Source organism: Mesoplodon mirus, assembly GCF_964341445.2.
Source record: "Mesoplodon mirus genome assembly, chromosome: 19".
NCBI lineage: Eukaryota > Metazoa > Chordata > Mammalia > Artiodactyla > Ziphiidae > Mesoplodon > Mesoplodon mirus.
Window position 1 is genome coordinate 65,006,068 of NC_138995.1, and position 18,346 is coordinate 65,024,413.

An 18,346-nucleotide genomic window follows, 5' to 3' on the forward strand; every position below is an offset into this window, starting at 1 on the left:
ATGTCTACTTGCCCTACGTGCCAATCTAATGACACCAGGTGTGGTGAAGAAAAGTGTAGTGTTTATTGCACGGCGCCAAGCAAGGAGAACAGGCAGCTCGTGCTCAAAAGACCTGAACTCCCCCTTGGCTTTCAGGGAAGGGTTTTTAAAGGCAACATTGGGGTAAGGGTTGCAGCTCACGGACTTTCTTCTGATTGGTTGGTGGCGAGGTAACAGGAGGATGTTTTCAGAGTCAACATCATCAACCTTCTGGTTCCAACTGGCCTGGAGTCTATGTGCTTATGGTCAGCAGTTTCCATCTGATGGGAGTCTGGTTTCTGTAAAAACCACTTAGGAATGCAAGTCTGACATTGTTATCTATGTCCTTCAGGGAGGAACTAAAGGTCCTATGACTCTGCTATATGACTGATCCATTATTTAAATTGTTACAAGTTCTCCAGCTGGACTTCTGTTCTTTGTCTCTGCTTGCTTTCACTCCTCTGATCATTAACCTTCAAGCCAGACTTTCTGAAACTCCGGGAAGGTTCAGTGGACAAAAGTTTTTCTTTAAGCAAGAAATAGAGAACACAAAGGAGTCTGTTACCAAGAGAGCCCATCCAGGGATTGCTCCTTTTCACTCCTGAACCCTCTGCCAAAATTAGTCCCCCCGGCCAATCACCCGCTGAGCGCCGGCGCCACGGTCATAAGGCTCCTCACACATCAGCGGGTAGGGAATATTTTTGACGGTGACACAGGTACAGGCGTCAGGACTCGAACTCCTGTAATTGATGAATCCAACGGGAGGGGACAGATGGGCAGGGAGGCCGCGCGTGGCCCTCTGGGAGATGTAGTTCAGCGCGCTCCGCGCAGGCGCGGTCCCGGCCCTTGGTGGTACAGCCTTCCTCCTCCATTCCATGGAACGCAGCAAAAGGAGGGCTCTGAGCCGCTCAGTCTCGCCCCGGGCGGGAGCGGGGCGACCAGGGAGATGAACGGAAGTGCACGCGCCGCCCTCTGGGAGATGTAGTTCGGCGCCGCCCATCCCGGCGCAGTAGTGGCCCGTGGCGGGCGTGGTCTTCGTCCTCCATTCCCAGAAGGAGCTCGGCGTGGGAGGGTCCCAGGGTAGGAGAAAAGGCAGAGCTCAGTATTCGAACTCCTCAGCCTAGGCCCTGGTCGGGGGCGGAGCGCGCCGGAAGACGACCGGAAGCGCACGTGCTGCCTTCTGGGAGATGTAGTTAGACGTCCCTGCGCAGGCGCAGGTTGGTTGGTGGCTGCCGTGGCCTTTGTCCTACAGTCCGGCGGGTAAGTGAGATTGGGGGTGGCTGGGGCGGCGGAGGCCGAGCCGGGAGCGGGTCCAAGGTCTTCTATGGGGCCCCGGCCCGGGTGTGTACCTAACGGCGCGCGTCTGTGTCTCGTCTCTTCTGCTGCTTTGGGCCCAGGGTGGGTCGCTGGGGGTAGTATGGGCGGGGCTGAGTGGGCGGGGCCCGGTTTGGGTAGGGGGTTGGTTGGTGGTCTCAGGGTCCGAGAGGAGGGCTTGGGGCAGGGGTTGGGTACTGGCTTTGGTGGAAGGCATTGGGGCCTCTGGCTTCGCGAGCATAGTAAGAGATTGGCTGGCCGGACCCTTCAGAGCCTGGAGCCAGCCTGACCTGCATCCCTTCCCTGTTTTGGCGGGACGTCCAGGGTTTGGAGAGTGGGTAAGGCCGAGGCCCCACCACAATGTCATCTCTGGAGCTTCACCTTCCTGAGGGACTTGTGTCTAAAGAATGAAGGTGAGGGAGAGCCAAAGCACCAGATTTTGATCCTAGCCACCTGGGACCCAGGAAACAGACTCATTGTATTAAAATCTTATTGAGCACCGACTGCATGCCAGGCACCATCCAGGCTCCTTCATTAATTCAACAAGCAGGTATTTATATGTCCTGGGTGCCAGGCCCATCTTATATCCTAGAGCCCCCCAACATTGTCTCCACACTGGATGCCACAGGAGAGTCAGGGAGATGATGATAAGCCCATAAAACATCACTAAACAAGATAACTCCCATCCAGGAAACTGCAACGAAGACAACGGAGCACAAGCTGAATGGGGCATAGGCAGGGGTGCATAGGCAGGGTCGTCAAGGGACAGTACAGAGAGAAGAGAAACACGTCCTACCTTTGGCCTGACTCATTTTAGGCAATCAGCCAGGGAACGGCTTGTAAATCACTGGGAATTGGGCCGTGCAGGTAGTAGATGCTAAACAGATGCTGACTGAAGCAAGAGACTTCACTCCCAGCAACAATCGCCTTCCTGTGTATTCTGCTGCCTGCTGGGCTCCATTTCCAGCCGTTTTCACATTTCAGTTCCCATAAGCTCTGTGCTGGGTCACCACCCTCATTTTATGAGGGAAGCTGACGCATACCATACAGTGCCCAAGACCCCCGTACTGTCTGGCCTTCTGTCACAGTAAGTCATCACCCTGGAAATCATCTGTGCAACCCAGACTGTGCTCCTTGCCCACCTGGCGGTCAGTTTTCCTGTCTGGAATGGGTAAGGAAGATTTGAGCTCATACTTCAACAGTGCCTGGAATAGCATCTGGGTGCACAGCAGGAGCTCGGGAAATGCCAAGCTGAGGATGCTCTGCTGTTGGGTTTGGCCTGGGTGCTGAGCTCCTTCCACCTGCACACAGGGCTTCCAGGGCCTGGGGTTACTGGTCACCTGTCACTTGTCCAGTCTCTCACATCCCGTTTCCCCCTAGAACTGCCTGCCGAGGAGCTGGCTGTTCCTGCAAGAGGCCCGAGGAGGAGGGAATGACCGCCGGGCTCCTCACTGCCAGGGACCCAGTGAGTACACCACCACCTCACTTTCAGGCCTCCCAGGCTCTGCCTGTGGTCCCCACTAGGCTCATTGTGCCCTCAGGGCCTCTGCCCTCACCAGGATGTGCTTTAATCAGCTCCATGTCCTCCTCCACTTCTCACCTCACCACCTCAGAGAAGACCTCCTGGATTCCCCCCTGCCCCGTGCCACCCTGGCAGATATGGTTCATCCATCCCACTGATGTGTCTGGCACTTTCTCAACACAGGGCTCTAGGTCTGTTCTCCCAGCTCACTCTCTTCCTCCAGTCACTTGGCCAACCTGTACTGAGCACTGCCAATGAGCAGGCACCGTTCCAGGCACCGTTCCAGGTACTCCAGGTAGAGGAACAGAGAGGATGAGCAGAAATCTCCGTCCCTGGGGGCTCACAGACCGTACGAGGAATGTAAACGTGCCAAGTGTTGGGCAGGGAAGTGAGGCCCAGAAGAGGGTGGACTGGGGGACCAGGCATTAACCAGTACAGCCCAGGAGGCCTCTCTGAGGAAGCGGCCCCCAAACAGACCTACGGGAAAGGAGAGGGTGAGGCCAGGGCCCACAGGGAGAATGTTCCAGGTGGAGGGAACAGCATGAGTAAAGGCCTGGAGGTGGGGCCACGCCAGGCACCTGACGTGAAGACCAGGCACACGCGTGGCAGGAAGACCGAGAACCAGGTCTCCTAGGCCGGCTGCAGGGGCCTGGGGCCTTGGGAAGCAGTTCTGGCCATTCTGGCCACGTGCAAAGGCCCGGCACACAGTAGGTGCACAGTGAATGGGTGAACAATGAATGTTTGGAACTCTGGTCAGTGCTGGACACATGTCACTCTGTTCAGCCCCCACATCAGTCCCACGTGGTGGGATGAGGAGGAGATCAAGGCACAGGCGCAAGTCATGTAACTGGGAGTGGCTGAGGCAGGCGTGAGCTCAGGACCCCTGGCCTGGCTCAGACCACCTGCCCCCTGAGGTCCCCAGTGCCCAGCACACATCCTGCTGCCTTCATGGCTCCTCCAGATCCCTGTGTGGCTGCTCAGCAGCATCCCCCCATTTTCTCCAGAGCACTGGCCTCTCCTGGGGTTTTCATTTTTGCCAGCTTCCCGACCCTACAACTAGCATACAAGCACCAGGAGGCGGGCTGTGTTTGTCCTGTTTCCACGGCCTCTGCGGTGCCCAGAACGGTGACCTGCACTCAGTAGGACTCCGCAGATAACCACTGAGCGAGACCTAATGAGTCTGGAAGGTGTGGAGCAAGCAAGGAGGGTTGATGACAGAAAATAAAACCTCCCCGGGCCCCCCAGCACAGCTGTTTGAATAGTGGGTCCTCAGGTAAACCACCCACTATGCACCGGGCCAAGGGTACACACTTCCTGTGAATTCCCTCGCTCCTCCCAACAGCCCTCAGGGAGCTCCCAGTAACTTGCACATGAGGGCAGGGAGGCGCAGTGCAGTTAAAAGACAGCTAGTGCTGGAGTTTCAATCTCCATCATGTGGATCCAGGGCCGGGTCTTCACAGCGTCACCTCCCAGATGCCCAGTTCTGGTGGGAGGAATTCTAGCAGAGGCAGATTCTGCCTGGTAGACTAGGGTCCAGGATGTGGGCCACCTTGTGTCCCTGACTCCCGCCCACATGGCCAAAGTCTATAGACCTTGCATCTCCCCCACTAGCCATCCATAGCACTTGCTTCTGTGAGATGAAAATCCCTTTGTGGAGGCTATCTGTGCCCAAACCTCACAGGCCTTAAGGAAAATCCTAAATTCCCCACTTGATCACGGAAGAAACTGGCCTTGTTCTCTATATCTAGGAGTCTGTTTTTGTTTTATTATCTTCATTCATTCATTTTTTTAGATTCCACATATAAGAGATAAGACTCAGTATTTGTCTTTCTCTGTCTCACTTATTTCACTAAACATAGTATCCTGCAGGGCCATCCATGCCATTGCAAATGGCAAAATTTCATTTTTTATGGCTGAATAGTATTCCATTATATGTGTGTGTGTGTGTATACATATATATATATATATATATATATATATATATATATATATGGCACATCTTCTTTATCCATTCATCTGTTGATGGACACTTAGCTGCTATGAACACTGGGGTGCATGTGTCTTTTGCAATTACTGTTTTTGTTTTCTTCACATATATACCCAGGCCTGAGATTGCTGGATCATATGGTAGTTCTATTAACCCATTATCTAAATGTCCAAAGTTGAAGACTAGGAAACAGTCCTCAGGGGTCCTGCCACTGGAGACCCCCACCCATTTCATTTTCCTGGCCACTCTCCATTGGCTCTTTGTCTCCCCAGCCCCTCTTCTGTGTATTCAGGTGTCATTTATGCACAGCGTGGATTTATCTGAGTGTGCAGCCTGGCACAGGCTGGACACTCAGATATGGACACCAGTGGATGGTGCAGCTGAGGCACAGGAAGTTCCCAGCCTCCCTGGGGCTCCCTCGTGCCCCTCCCTCAGTCGCTGCTGCTGTGACATCTCAGGGGTCCTTGTTTGTCTCAGGAGGAACGGATGGGAGGATGCAAGTTCCTTGCCGGCCCAGAACCTCCATTCTGACCCCCGGGGTGTGTTTTCGTCTCACTTGTCTTTCAAGGAGGTGGTTCAGCCACATGGCCAGTAGGCGGACGCGCTGGACCCAGACTACCCAAGTTCAAATCCTGGCTCAGCCCTTTCTCCCTGGCTGATTTTGGGTGACTTCGTTGGCGTCCTTCCTGGGTGAACAGTGGTTGGATGTGATCACCCGTGGCCTGGGGTTATTAAGTGAGCGATCCACGTGCATCCTTCAGCACAATCTATGTGTTTGCTCTGAATTTTGTTTTTAAGGTTCACAAGTTTAAAGTTCTTAATGTATCAAAACCCTGATATCTTTCATAGTGATTTCTAGGTTGATGAATTGTCTTATTTATTTTTTTAAGGCCACACAATCCCATAACGATATTCTCATTATAAACATGTCAAGCAGCACTTATAAAGCCCCCCTTGCCCCTCAGCCCCGTCTCCCAGGCTTCCATCTAAAGCTGCCGCTGCTGTCAATTCCACGCACCTCATTTTCCTGTGTTTATGTACACACTTTCAGACAAATATTAGAATTAGAGCTTTGTTTCCTTTTACATACATAGCACTGGGCTGGCAACGTCCCACCATCCAGGATTTTTCCATCTGGAAGGTTGTTCCCCAGCTGTGCATATCAGTCACCCCCGTCTTGTGCTTGGCTGCAGAGTTTCCAGAACCTGACCTTGGCTGCTCTGCCACGATGGGCATCGAGGCCATTACCAGGTGCCTGTTAGGACGCTGCAGCAGGGGAGAAAGGCTCTTGGGGGAAGGGGGAGACGGAGGGGAAGTGGAATTGCTGGCGTGACAAGTGTCCGTATTTTTAAAAACCTGCCAATTGTGAAAGTAATCCATGCCTGGGTACTAAGCCATCCTCTTCTCAGAAGGACCAGACTCTCTGTCCTCTTGTCTGCCTTTTACTTAACTGATTTGTCAGCTCTTTGCATGTGCTGGCCACTAATCCTTTTCCTTCCATTTATGTTGCAAATATTCATTCTGCTGTCATGGGTCCTTGAAGTGGCTTGTGAAGACTCGGTCATCTAGAAATCATGAATTTTGATTGCTGAATGTGTTATTTTCCTGTCGATTCTGTAACAAATTGTAACAAATTTAGTGGCTTAAAACCACACAATTTATTATTTTATGGTTCTGGAGGTCAGAAGTCTGTAGTACATCTCATTGGGCTAAAATCAAGGTGTCAGCAGGGCTGTGTTCTTTCTGGCAGCTCTAAGAGAGAATCCACTTCCTTGCCTTTTCCAGCTTCTAGAGGCCTCCCACATTCTTGGCTCCTGACCCGCTTCTGTCTTCAAAGCCAGCTTTGGCCATTTGAGTCTTCCTCACACACTGTTACTGTGAGGCTGACTTTTCTGCCTCTTCCCCATTGAAAGACCCTTGTGATTATATTGGGCTCACCAGGATATTCCAGGATAATCTCCTTATTTTAAGAGCAGCGGACTAGCAACCTTAATGCCGTCTACCATCTTTTTTTTTGTTTGTTTTGGGCCGCACCATGGCATGTGGGATCTTAGTTCCCTGACCAAGGATCGAACCCATACCCCCTGCAGTGGAAGCACAGAGTCTTAACCACTGGACCGCCAGGGAAGTCCCATCCATCTGCCATCTTAATTCCTCCTTGCCATGTAATCCAGGGATGGTAGTGACACAATTCTGCCTACCACACTCATTTTTCTTCTTTCTGACTTTTAGTGTTTTATATTTTATTTGTGAAGACTTTCTCTACCACCCATTTATTAAATTCATGGCCTATACTTTTCCAGCTTTTTCCTTTTTTATATTCATCTCTTTAAGATTTCTGGAATTTATTTTTATTTATGGTGAGGTAGGGATCTACTGATTTTTCCCTCTAACAGAGGGCCAGTTGCCCTGGTGTGTCCATTGCTTTGAAATGCTCCCACCACCACGCTGATTTTCTACATATACATGGATCTTCATGTACTTGAATTTAATTTACACGTGAACAGATTCTTAATAAAGTCACCCAGATTCAATCCTTGGATTTGCTGCTTACTAGCTTTATAACTTTGGGCAAGACACTTAAGCTTTCCCAGTCTCTGTAAAATGTGCTCGTGGCAGCATGGACCCTCTCATCTCTTAAAGAGGGCTCTGTTTCATTCATTATATATACATCTTGGACCCATCAGGATGTTATTTTGGCCAAAGGGTGAGGCAGAGAGCCAACCTGACAGTTTCCAGATGCTCCTTCCCCGCTGCCCAGACCCAGCTGCTTCTCGGAGGGGCCACCGCGCAAGCACACTTCCTGTGAACCCAACACGCCAGGACTGTCCTCCCCTTCATTGATGACACATCAGCAGCATTTCTCATTTCAAGAGACTCTTCTCCAGCAGGGTCCCAGGCCCCACAGTAAAAACCCGATCCAAATCCCCAGACCCCCCCACCCACTTGGCCAAGGCCCCCGTTCACCAGATGCTGCCACTGGCAGCCACGCCGGGGACACTGAGGACGTTCATGTGTGACGTTTCAGGAGCAAGTGACTTTTGAGGACGTGGTCGTGGAGTTCACCTGGGAGGAGTGGGGGCAGCTGGAGCCAGCCCAGAGGACCCTGTACCGAGATGTGATGCTGGAGACCTTTGGGCTCCTTGCCTCTGTGGGTGAGGCCACCCCCGTGCCCCTGATGGTCTGCCTACAGTACAGATTCTCATTTTCCTGGGATAAAAGTGGGAGTAAATCTAGGCCATAAAAGCAAATACCTTAAAAGCAAATACTTGGCCTTCAGGGACCTGTTTCAGTGCAGGGAATGTCAGTTAGGATGTTTTGGTTGCAAATGACAGACCCTAGCTAACAATGCCAGAAGCAGAAAGTCATGGGGTAAGAGGGACATACCGGGTCCCGTGACCACAGAACCCCGGGTAGACCTGGATCTTCCTATGGTGCTGTCGGGACCCCTGTGCTGCCCGCCCCCATACCCCTTTCTGCCTCCATTCGCAGACGGGCCCCTCTGAAGGTGACAAGACAGCTGAGAGGGTGCCTCTCCCAGGTTTGAGACCAGCAGAAGAGGCAGGCTCTGTGTCCCGGGCACCCACAGAAGGCCCCTGGCTTGTCTTGCTTTGGCAGCCAGGTCCCCTCCAGGCTGGTCGTTGTTGCCAGCAGGCACGGGACGAAGCAGAGCTCTGATTGGCCACAGCAGGGCCGGGGATGGGGTCAGGGACTGAGTGAGGGGAGGAGGTCGCTAAGGAATGTCAGAGGCTGTTACCACACCAGGGCCTCCTCGAGCCCCAGCCACTTGGGTCCTGCAAGACTGAGGGTGCAGCGGGCAGAGGGCTGGGGAGGGTCCTGGGACACACATGCTCACTCCATGGGTTTCTCCCTGAGCAGGACACTGGCTCCCAAAGCCGGACGTCATCTCCCTGCTGGAGCACGAGGCGGAGCTGTGGGTGGTAGACAAGGGAGCCCCCCGAGGTGTGTGCACAGGTGAGATGAAAGCCCTGTAGGTCTGGGAGGAACCCATTCACCCCCCAGTTCTCTCTCCACTTCTGCCCTCAGATTCTTCAGAGCAAATTAACTACTCAGTCTTTCAGGGAACATTCACCAAACATCCATTTTGCTGTGAGTGAGAGCAAGTTCCCATCTTCACTGAAATTACATTTTTGGTGAGGGACAGGAGCACACAATAAATAGCTAAAATAATAATAATAACAGTGAACAAGATGATTACAGATTATGATGAATGCTGAGAAATGGAAGCAGGGGATGAGGCAGAGACTAGGATTGGGGCGAGGACTGAGCAGAGAGATGAGGGCTAGCCTCTCCAAGGAGGTGGTGTGTGAGCTGAAGCCTAAACCATGAGAACAATGGGACCATGAAACAATCTGGGAGAACAGAACTCCAGGCAGAGGAAACAGCAAGCACAAAGCCCCCAAGGCAGTGCAACAGCCGGCCCTTGCCATGTAACAAACACTCCAGCCTCAGTGGTTTAAACCAAAGAATCACTTATGACTCATGCATCTGTGGGCTCGTGGAGCCAGGCTGGGCTCTTCCATATGCCTGTAGGTTGGCTGGGTAGTTCTGCTCTTCATACCTCTTGTCCAGCTCCTGAGACCAGCAGGCAAGTCTGTTGGGAGTGGGAGTGTCCCGGCCCTCTGGCAACAGTCCCTGACCCTATGTAAGCAGTGGCCCATCACCAGGGCCTAAGACAGGATGGGCCAGTGTGTAGCGGGGGTTATAACAGGGTCTCCCTAGCCTCGAATAATAACCAGTCCTCACTTAGTATATCAGCTTTGGATTGGTGCTGTGACAAATTACCACAAACTTAGTGGCTTAAAGCAACACAAATTACCTTACAGTTCTAGAGGTCAGAAGTCCAAAATGGGTCTCCCTGGGCTACAGTAAAGTGTCAGCAGGGCAGTGTTTCTTCTGGAGGGTTTGGGGAAAATCCGTTTCCTTTCATTGTCCAGCTTCTAGAGACTGCCCACATTCCTTGACACAAGGCCTTATCCATCTTTAAAGTCAGCAGTGGCTGGTCAAGCCTTCTCACATCATGTCCCTCCTGCCTCTCTCTTTCACACTGAAGAACTCTTCTGATTACATTGGGCTCACCCCGATAAGCCAATGAGGGTAATCACAGATGATTGCTAATGTCAAATGATGAGCGGCCTAATTCCTCCTTGACGTGTAAGGTAAGCACAGATTCAAAGGTTCCAGAAATGAGGATGTGTATATATTTGGGAGCCACTGTTTTGCCAGCCACATCTGGCTTGACCTTTTTTATCTTTAGCTTTTCACTAGAGTGTAACATAAATGGGAATGGTGCCCATGTCACACCTTTAGGCCAATTCGGTGTCAGGGTGGGGACACCGAAGCCATGGCTGTGCAGAGAGGGCCAAAATGAAGGAGGAGGAGGAGCGAATGTATCCATTTGTCCGTTCAGCGTGCCCACTGAGCTCTGCTCTGGGCTGGCAGTTCTCCAGGCCCAGGGCATCTGTCAGCAGTCTCCCTGGATGCGAGCTCTCTCCTCAGCACCGTCTCCCACCCTCATTCTCTGTGCTCCCCCTGAAAACCCCATCCACACCCCTACACCAAGTCCCCCACCCCTGGTTATTCTCTGTGCTTCTCCTCCCTCTCCCGTTCCTTCTCTGATTTGCAAAACTCAATTTCTTTTAATGGACAAAGCCACCTGTGCCTTGGACCTTTCAAAACCATCAGTTTCGTTCTTCCATCCACCCACCCAGCCACCACAAACTCTTCCTCCAGAACTGGGATTAAGGGACATTTCCATTTTTCTGTTTCTTTCAGACTTTGAAACTAGACAAACCAAACTATCAACTGTGAAGCAAGACATAACTGAAGAAATACCCAATAATGCCCTGGTAGAAAGGTTCCTGTGGGAAAGTCTGTGGAACTCCAAGGGTGAAAATGCTGAGGGCCACTGGGAACAGGGTCGCAAGAGGCCCGATAGCCATGTGGTGCAGGCTGCCTTCATGCCTGTGAAGACACCCACTCAGGAGCAGCAGCAGGGGAATGGGTTTGGGGAAAACTTGAGTCTGAGGCCTGATCTCCCAACTCAACCAATGACTCCTAAAAGGCAAGGCCCCCCCATGTGGGGAACACATGGAAAGAGGGAGAATCCGGACTCAGATACTCAACAGAAAACCTGTGCAAAAGAAAAGCCCTACAGATGTCAGGAATGTGGAAAGGCCTTTAGTCACAGCTCAGCACTCATCGAACACCACCGAACACACACGGGAGAGAGACCTTATGAATGTCACGAATGTGGAAAAGGCTTCCGAAACAGCTCAGCGCTTACCAAACACCAGAGAATCCACACTGGTGAGAAGCCTTATAAGTGCACTCAGTGCGGGAGGACCTTCAACCAAATTGCCCCACTGATCCAGCACCAGAGAACCCATACAGGTGAGAAGCCCTACGCGTGCAGTGAATGTGGGAAATCCTTCAGTTTTAGGTCCTCCTTCAGCCAGCACGAGCGGACGCACACGGGTGAGAAGCCCTATGCGTGCAGTCGGTGCGGGAAGGCCTTCCGGCAGAGCACCCACCTCACCCAGCACCTGCGAATCCACACTGGGGAGAAGCCCTATGAGTGTAGCGAGTGCGGGAAGGCCTTCAGCCACAGCTCGTCCCTCACCAAACACCAGCGGATCCATACCGGGGAGAAGCCCTACGAGTGCCAGGCATGTGGAAAAGCCTTCACCCAGATCACACCACTGATTCAGCATCAGAGGACACACACAGGCGAGCGGCCCTACGAGTGCGGCGAGTGCGGGAAGGCCTTCAGCCAGAGCGCGCTCCGGACCGAGCATCGGAGGGTCCACACCGGCGAGAAGCCCTACGGGTGCAACGAGTGTGGGAAAACCTTCAGCCACAGCTCATCGCTCAGCCAGCACGAGCGGACGCACACGGGTGAGAAGCCCTACGCGTGCAGTCGGTGCGGGAAGGCCTTCCGGCAGAGCACCCACCTCACCCAGCACCTGCGAATCCACACCGGGGAGAAGCCCTATGAGTGTAGCGAGTGCGGGAAGGCCTTCAGCCACAGCTCGTCCCTGACCAAACACCAGCGGATCCACACGGGGGAGAAGCCCTACGAGTGCCAGGCATGTGGAAAAGCCTTCACCCAGATCACACCACTGATTCAGCATCAGAGGACACACACAGGCGAGCGGCCCTACGAGTGCGGCGAGTGCGGGAAGGCCTTCAGCCAGAGCGCGCTCCGGACCGAGCATCGGAGGGTCCACACCGGAGAGAAGCCCTACGGGTGCAACGAGTGTGGGAAAACCTTCAGCCACAGCTCATCGCTCAGCCAGCACGAGCGGACGCACACGGGTGAGAAGCTCTACTCGTGCAGTCGGTGCGGGAAGGCCTTCCGGCAGAGCACCCACCTCACCCAGCACCTGCGAATCCACACCGGGGAGAAGCCCTATGAGTGTAGCGAGTGCGGGAAGGCCTTCAGCCACAGCTCGTCCCTCACCAAACACCAGCGGATCCACACGGGGGAGAAGCCCTACGAGTGCCAGGCATGTGGAAAAGCCTTCACCCAGATCACACCACTGAGTCAGCATCAGAGGACACACACAGGCGAGCGGCCCTACGAGTGCGGCGAGTGCGGGAAGGCCTTCAGCCAGAGCGCGCTCCGGACCGAGCATCGGAGGGTCCACACCGGCGAGAAGCCCTACGGGTGCAACGAGTGTGGGAAAACCTTCAGCCACAGCTCATCGCTCAGCCAGCACGAGCGGACGCACACGGGTGAGAAGCCCTACGCGTGCAGTCGGTGCGGGAAGGCCTTCCGGCAGAGCACCCACCTCACCCAGCACCTGCGAATCCACACCGGGGAGAAGCCCTACCAGTGTGGAGAATGTGGCAAGGCCTTCAGCCACAGCTCGTCCCTCACCAAACACCAGCGGATCCATACCGGGGAGAAGCCCTACGAGTGTAACGAGTGTGGCAGAGCCTTCAGCCAGCTTGCTCCACTCATTCAACACCAGAGGATCCACACGGGAGAGAAGCCCTATGAGTGTAACGAGTGTGGCAGGGCCTTCAGCCAGAGCTCCCTCCTCATAGAACACCAGAGGATTCACACCAAGGAGAAACCCTATGGGTGCAACGAATGTGGAAAATCCTTCAGCCACAGCTCATCGCTCAGCCAGCACGAGAGGACACACACTGGGGAAAAGCCCTACGAGTGCCAGGATTGTGGAAAATCCTTCAGGCAGAGCACCCACCTCACTCAGCACCGGAGAATCCACACAGGAGAGAAGCCATACGAGTGCAGGGACTGTGGGAAAGCCTTCACACACAGCTCCTCCCTTACCAAGCACCAGAGAACTCATGCTGGGTAGACCCACTCCACGTGTTCTGGGACCCAGCAAAGCCTTAAGCCATAGCGCATCGCTTACTAGATTTGACCCAGTCATACTCCTGAGAAACAACACAAACTTTATACACAAACCTTCATGCTCAGCAAACTCCTCACACCCCCACAGAGAGTTCACATTTATGGAAATGATTGTGGGAATACCGAGCTCTGGGTCATCCATCCCGGGATATCAGATCATCCAGACAGTAGGGAAGTGTGGAGTTAATCACTGTTGAGGACCTTCAGCCATGAGTGGCCACTAATGCTTCATTATAGAACCTACAAAAGAGAAATGGGAAAAAAATGTAGTGGATCTGGGGTGGCTTCTAAGGATTCACCATATTCCAAACCAGAGATTTTCAAAGTGGTGACAAAGTCAGCAAATGCCTTTCATATAAAAGAACCAAACGCAGTCAGAATTTATCATTATTGTACATTACATTCTTGGCAGGGGTTGCTTATGAATGGTGCAACTTGACTCTGATATTCCCTAAAAACAATATGGCAGAGTGTTCCAGACATGAGAGTGGCCCTTTATGGAATCACCATGAATATTCAGCTGTCTCAGTACAAAATTTTCTGATTTGTGTGTAAATTCTTTGGTCAAGGTACATGGCCACCAGCCTCACAGATGTGAATGCCATATGACAAAGTATCCATGTACTATAAACAGATTTTAAAGTAGTTATATGCATTATATTGCAATAAGTTAATCTTTATATGCAATGGAATTGAAAAGATTTGTATAGGAAGACTTGAAAGGTAAAGCCACTTCCATGGAGTCTTGCAGATTCTGAGATGGCTTTTGCTGCTCTGTTCTTGCTATAAATTTTTCTACAGGACTCACAGGCATTAGAAATGCAGATGTTGCTGTTTCACAAAAAGAGGAAGATTTTTTCTTTGTTAAGCCACCATCTTATGAGCAAGAGCACACCCACATTGGAACCTTATGTTTTGCTAGATTTATCTCTTGAGAAATGTACAAGTTCATCTTTTGAACTGTTTTTTTCATTGATTCTTTATCCTGGTGTTTAATAAGCTTTTGTTTTTATAAAATTTAACTTGAAGGCAGTCTATAGTATTTCACTGAACCCTGAATCCACTAACAGCAGTCACCCTGACAACCGTGATCCTTAAACAGTGACTTGTCACCCTCACTAGAACCCATAGGTAAATTGCATTGGCTGGTTTTGGTCACTAACCATCAGTTAGGGTTATAACAATCAGTTTGACTTTTCTAATCACAATGCTAGGATATAAGCTTCCAGTTAACTTGAAATTTCTCCCTTGGGGAAACCATGTTGCAGTCTTCCAATACTGTTCCTCAGTATGCTTGTGGAATGCCCCCTCTTTTTTGGACTTAATTTCAGTCATTTAAAAACCACGTGAGAACATCATGGCTTGCCGCGCCGCTCCCCACTCTCAGCCCCGTGCCTCGCTCCTCTCCGAACATGGCAAAAATATCCAGCCCTACAGAGACTGAACGGTGCATTGAGCTTCTGATTGCTGTTTTCCAAAAGCACGCCGGAAGGGACGGTAACAAGAGCAAACTCTCCAAGGCCGAGTTCCTTATCTTCATGAATACAGAGCTGGGTGCCTTCACAAAGAACCAGAAGGACCCTAGTGTCCTTGACCGCATGATGAAGAAACTGGACCTCGACTCTGATGGGCAGCTAGATTTCCGAGAATTTCTTAATCGTATTGGTGGCCTGGCCGTAGCTTGCCATGACTCCTTTGTTAAGTCTACCTCCTCCCAGAGGTAAATCAGAGGAGCCTTTGGGCCTGGCCTGCGGCCCCACCCCCTTTCCTTCAGCCTCCCACATATCATCTACCCCTCACAGCCCACACATACCCTGAGCCAGGCACACCCACCACCCCATGCAGGCCCCTCCTGCTGGTAGTAATCAAACAATATTGCTTTTTAAAGCACACACTGGAGAGTCAGTAAATTCCTGCAAGGGAGGGAGATGACAGGGAGGAATATAAATTGGATGGATGGAAACAGTAACCAGAAGTTGCAAAGCAAAGAGTAAAAATGCATCTTGGGTGTATACATAATCATGACTAATGATACCAACATAATCACCTCTAAATTACTCAAACTGATGAAGAGACGTCACTTACTGTTCACTCATTAAATGTCTATACACCCCTACTACGGGCACTGTCATACACTCTGAGGATACAGCAATACAGACAAGGTCCTGCCTTCACTGAGGTTACCTTCTAGTGTGTGTGTGTGTGGGGGGGGGGAACAATAAGTGAATAAAGAACTATGAGAGTGAAAAAAAAAACTTAAGAAAATCAGTAAATAGTGCACAGCAGCACTCTCCAATAGACACAACGTAAGCCCCATCAGTACATTTTAAATATATTGTAATAGTCCCATTTAAAAAGAAGAAACAGGTGAAATTAAGTTACTATTTGTCCCTATATATCCCAAATGTTAGCACTTTGACATGTTGTTTATATAAAAAAATCACAATTGAGATATTTTGCTTTCTTTTTATACTATGTCTTTGAAATCCAGTGTGTGTTTTACATTCACAGTACATTTTAACTTGCTGTAGCCACATTTCAAGTGCTTACTTGCCACATGTAGCCAGCGAGTGGCTGTACAGGACAGGGCAGCTCAATAGCCTTGGTCCTGTGGTCAGGTGTTCTGTCCTCCCTCCCTTTATTACATGTATCCTCTTCCCTTTCCCTGTGCTTCTATCCTTGTGTAGCTTCTTGTCCTCAAGGAAATTAGACGTGCTGGGAAGAGCAGCATCAAAGTCAGAATAGAGAGGAGACAAGGTGAAGATTGGCCAGAGATAATAACACCTGCATTACTATGTGGTGGATTGGGAGGTGGGAGGGGTCTCACATTAGGAGCGTCTGCACTTGTGGTTTGTTGGCTTTTTCAGAGAGGCTTGCCCTGATGCCTTGGTGAACACCTGTTTTATGACTTACTGCTGTCCTAAGGTTTTTTGGTGCTCATGTTGTCCCAGATGTGGCCAATAATAGTCCCTTCAGGAAAGTTCCTGCCATCCCTGTGACATGCCTTCATCATTTTCAGTATAAGATGTTAAAAACTCATCTTGTTTCTACCCTGAAATCAGCCCCGAAATCAGCCATATTTCTGCAGGTCCAAAGAACTGGTTCATTTTAGTAGGGGATGCTATTCAGGACCAACTCTGAGTGCCAGGTGTGCTCATTGCTACTAGGTTGTCTACTGCTGAGCTAGGAAATAAAGGCGCATGTATAAACACACAGATACACACAAAAAGATATATGGGTGCATATACATACACAGAAATACCTCCCATTCCAATCTGTGACTCCCCGTATTTTTGTCTCTCTTCAATAGCGAGAATGCTGAGACCCCTAAAATAAACATACTAATTTGCTGAATTCTAAAATACTTGTAAAATAGTTTCAGAGTTGCTTTTCTCAAACCACTACAAAAACAAACCTACTAAAAGAAATTTAGAATTTGTTTGCTGTTCTTCTTCCATCACCACCCTGCCCAACACATGGTAAAGCACACAAATGGATGATTTATGCTACAGAGAGACAAAAATATCACCAGATGCCCCCACTTGTTAACCTCAGGGGAAGCTGGGTTGGGTCAGGCATTAGGGAAAATGGGTCTGTGCTGAGGGTCTTAACTCCCATCCAAAGGTGCAGGGACATGAACCATTGAGAAGAAACTTGGTAAGAACCTGGGGAGGATTAGATTTATCTGTCCCAGAGTCTCCCTCTCAGAGCAGTCTCCACTACAGGAAACCAGAACCTCCTACTGCAGAAGCCACGCTCCTTTCCCCACACTTCTGGGAAGCCTGGGAGGGTTTCCTTAAGGGCTGCCTCAGTTTGTGTGTGGCCTCTCAGGAGCCCAACTTTCAAGAGACAGCTTTTGTCGGCCAGAGGCTGGAGCTGGAGAGCAGTTGTTTCACTGAGACTTCTGGAAACTGTCTTTCTATAAACTCAGGTGCTCACTGGTTGAGAGAGGCCTGAGTTACATTATGTTTTGAGGATCGGGTTTCATGGATTGGCCATGAAGTAAATGAAGATGAAACTCCAAGGTCCTTCACTCTATTGCACCCCTTCCAAAGCCTACCTCATTTTATCTTAGTAATTTTTTTTTTTTTTTTTTTTTTTTTTTGCGGTATGCGGGCCTCTCACTGTTGTGGCCTCTCCCGTTGCGGAGCACAGGCTCCGGATGCGCAGGCCCAGCGGCCGTGGCTCACGGGCCCAGCCGCTCCGCGGCACATGGGATCCTCCCAGACCGGGGCACGAACCCGTATCCCCTGCATCGGCAGGCGGACTCTCAACCACTGCGCCACCAGGGAGGCCCTATCTTAGTAATTTTTAATTCTTCCTCCCAAAGAGGGACTTCTCAGTCGTGTGAGCGACAGGCCCAATGAATCTGGATTGATCCGTCACTCAGGATACTCAAGAAACACACACACATTTATAATGAAGATGCTCACAAATTTTATATATACACTGAACACATACATACCAAATCTTGTACACAGAAAAATGACTGGAAGGATACTGAGATGTCAAAAGTTCCTATGAGCTGCGAACATGAGAAAAAATTTTTTCTCCTTCATTTTTTTTTAAGTTTCCCATGATTGGGAGAATTTTTTTCAAAATGGTGAAAAATGAATTTTATTATAGAAGTGCTGTAAATAAAGAATTTTCAAGGGAATTCAAAAAGCAAAAACAAATGCAGCCAAAATTCCACCATGTTTTATAGTTATAATGTAACAAATATTTGTATTCTACTTCTTGAGCTACACTTAGAAATTTTTCTTCCATGTTGCTATAGTCTTCTTAATTATCATTATGCTTCATTATTCCTTTGAATGGCTCTACCAAAATTTAAGTCATCATTCCTCTGTAATTGGGTATTTAACTCCATGTAAATAGGCATCCTAGTCACTCGTATGTATTTCACTTTTAGTATTGCACCTAGATCCAGAAAGGATTTCAGCCTCTCAATGTATGTAGCTTTCTCCTTTTTTCCCCCACTAATTCTCTAGGAAAAATCACATCTGAAATTGAAAGTTCAAGGAACACAAATGTCAAAGTAGTTCTTAAGCAACTGGGCTGTTTGTGTTCCAGATAGTTGCACTGGTTGACACTGATT

The 18,346-nt window shown here is 50.3% G+C and overlaps 2 protein-coding genes across 2 annotated transcripts; both read left to right on the plus strand.

Moving 5' to 3' along the window:
• The first annotated feature begins 1,108 nt into the window (after positions 1-1,108).
• On the plus strand, positions 1,109-13,213 carry ZNF135 (zinc finger protein 135). The gene is made up of 5 exons (XM_082606141.1): positions 1,109-1,278; positions 2,713-2,797; positions 7,870-7,996; positions 8,721-8,816; positions 10,638-13,213. Exons 2-5 carry the CDS (start codon positions 2,765-2,767, stop codon positions 13,190-13,192), a joined length of 2,811 nt encoding a protein of 936 aa, XP_082462267.1. The 5' UTR covers positions 1,109-1,278; positions 2,713-2,764; the 3' UTR covers positions 13,193-13,213.
• A 1,434-nt stretch (positions 13,214-14,647) lies between these two features.
• Positions 14,648-15,656, plus strand: LOC309794519 (protein S100-A11-like). Its single transcript, XM_082606142.1, has one exon. It carries the CDS (start codon positions 14,661-14,663, stop codon positions 14,970-14,972), a length of 312 nt encoding a protein of 103 aa, XP_082462268.1. The 5' UTR covers positions 14,648-14,660; the 3' UTR covers positions 14,973-15,656.
• The last annotated feature ends 2,690 nt before the right edge of the window (positions 15,657-18,346 follow it).

What these genes read in the sequence shown, in the direction of transcription:
- ZNF135 (XM_082606141.1), top strand. Translation starts at nt 2,765, where the DNA reads ATGACCGCCGGGCTCCTCACTGCCAGGGACCCA. An exon ending in TCCTCACTGCCAGGGACCCA is followed by an intron (nt 2,798 to 7,869) that starts GTGAGTACACCA and finishes GTGACGTTTCAG; the next exon opens with GAGCAAGTGACTTTTGAGGA. An exon ending in TGGGCTCCTTGCCTCTGTGG is followed by an intron (nt 7,997 to 8,720) that starts GTGAGGCCACCC and finishes CTCCCTGAGCAG; the next exon opens with GACACTGGCTCCCAAAGCCG.
- LOC309794519 (XM_082606142.1), top strand. Translation starts at nt 14,661, where the DNA reads ATGGCAAAAATATCCAGCCCTACAGAGACTGAACGGTGCATTGAGCTT.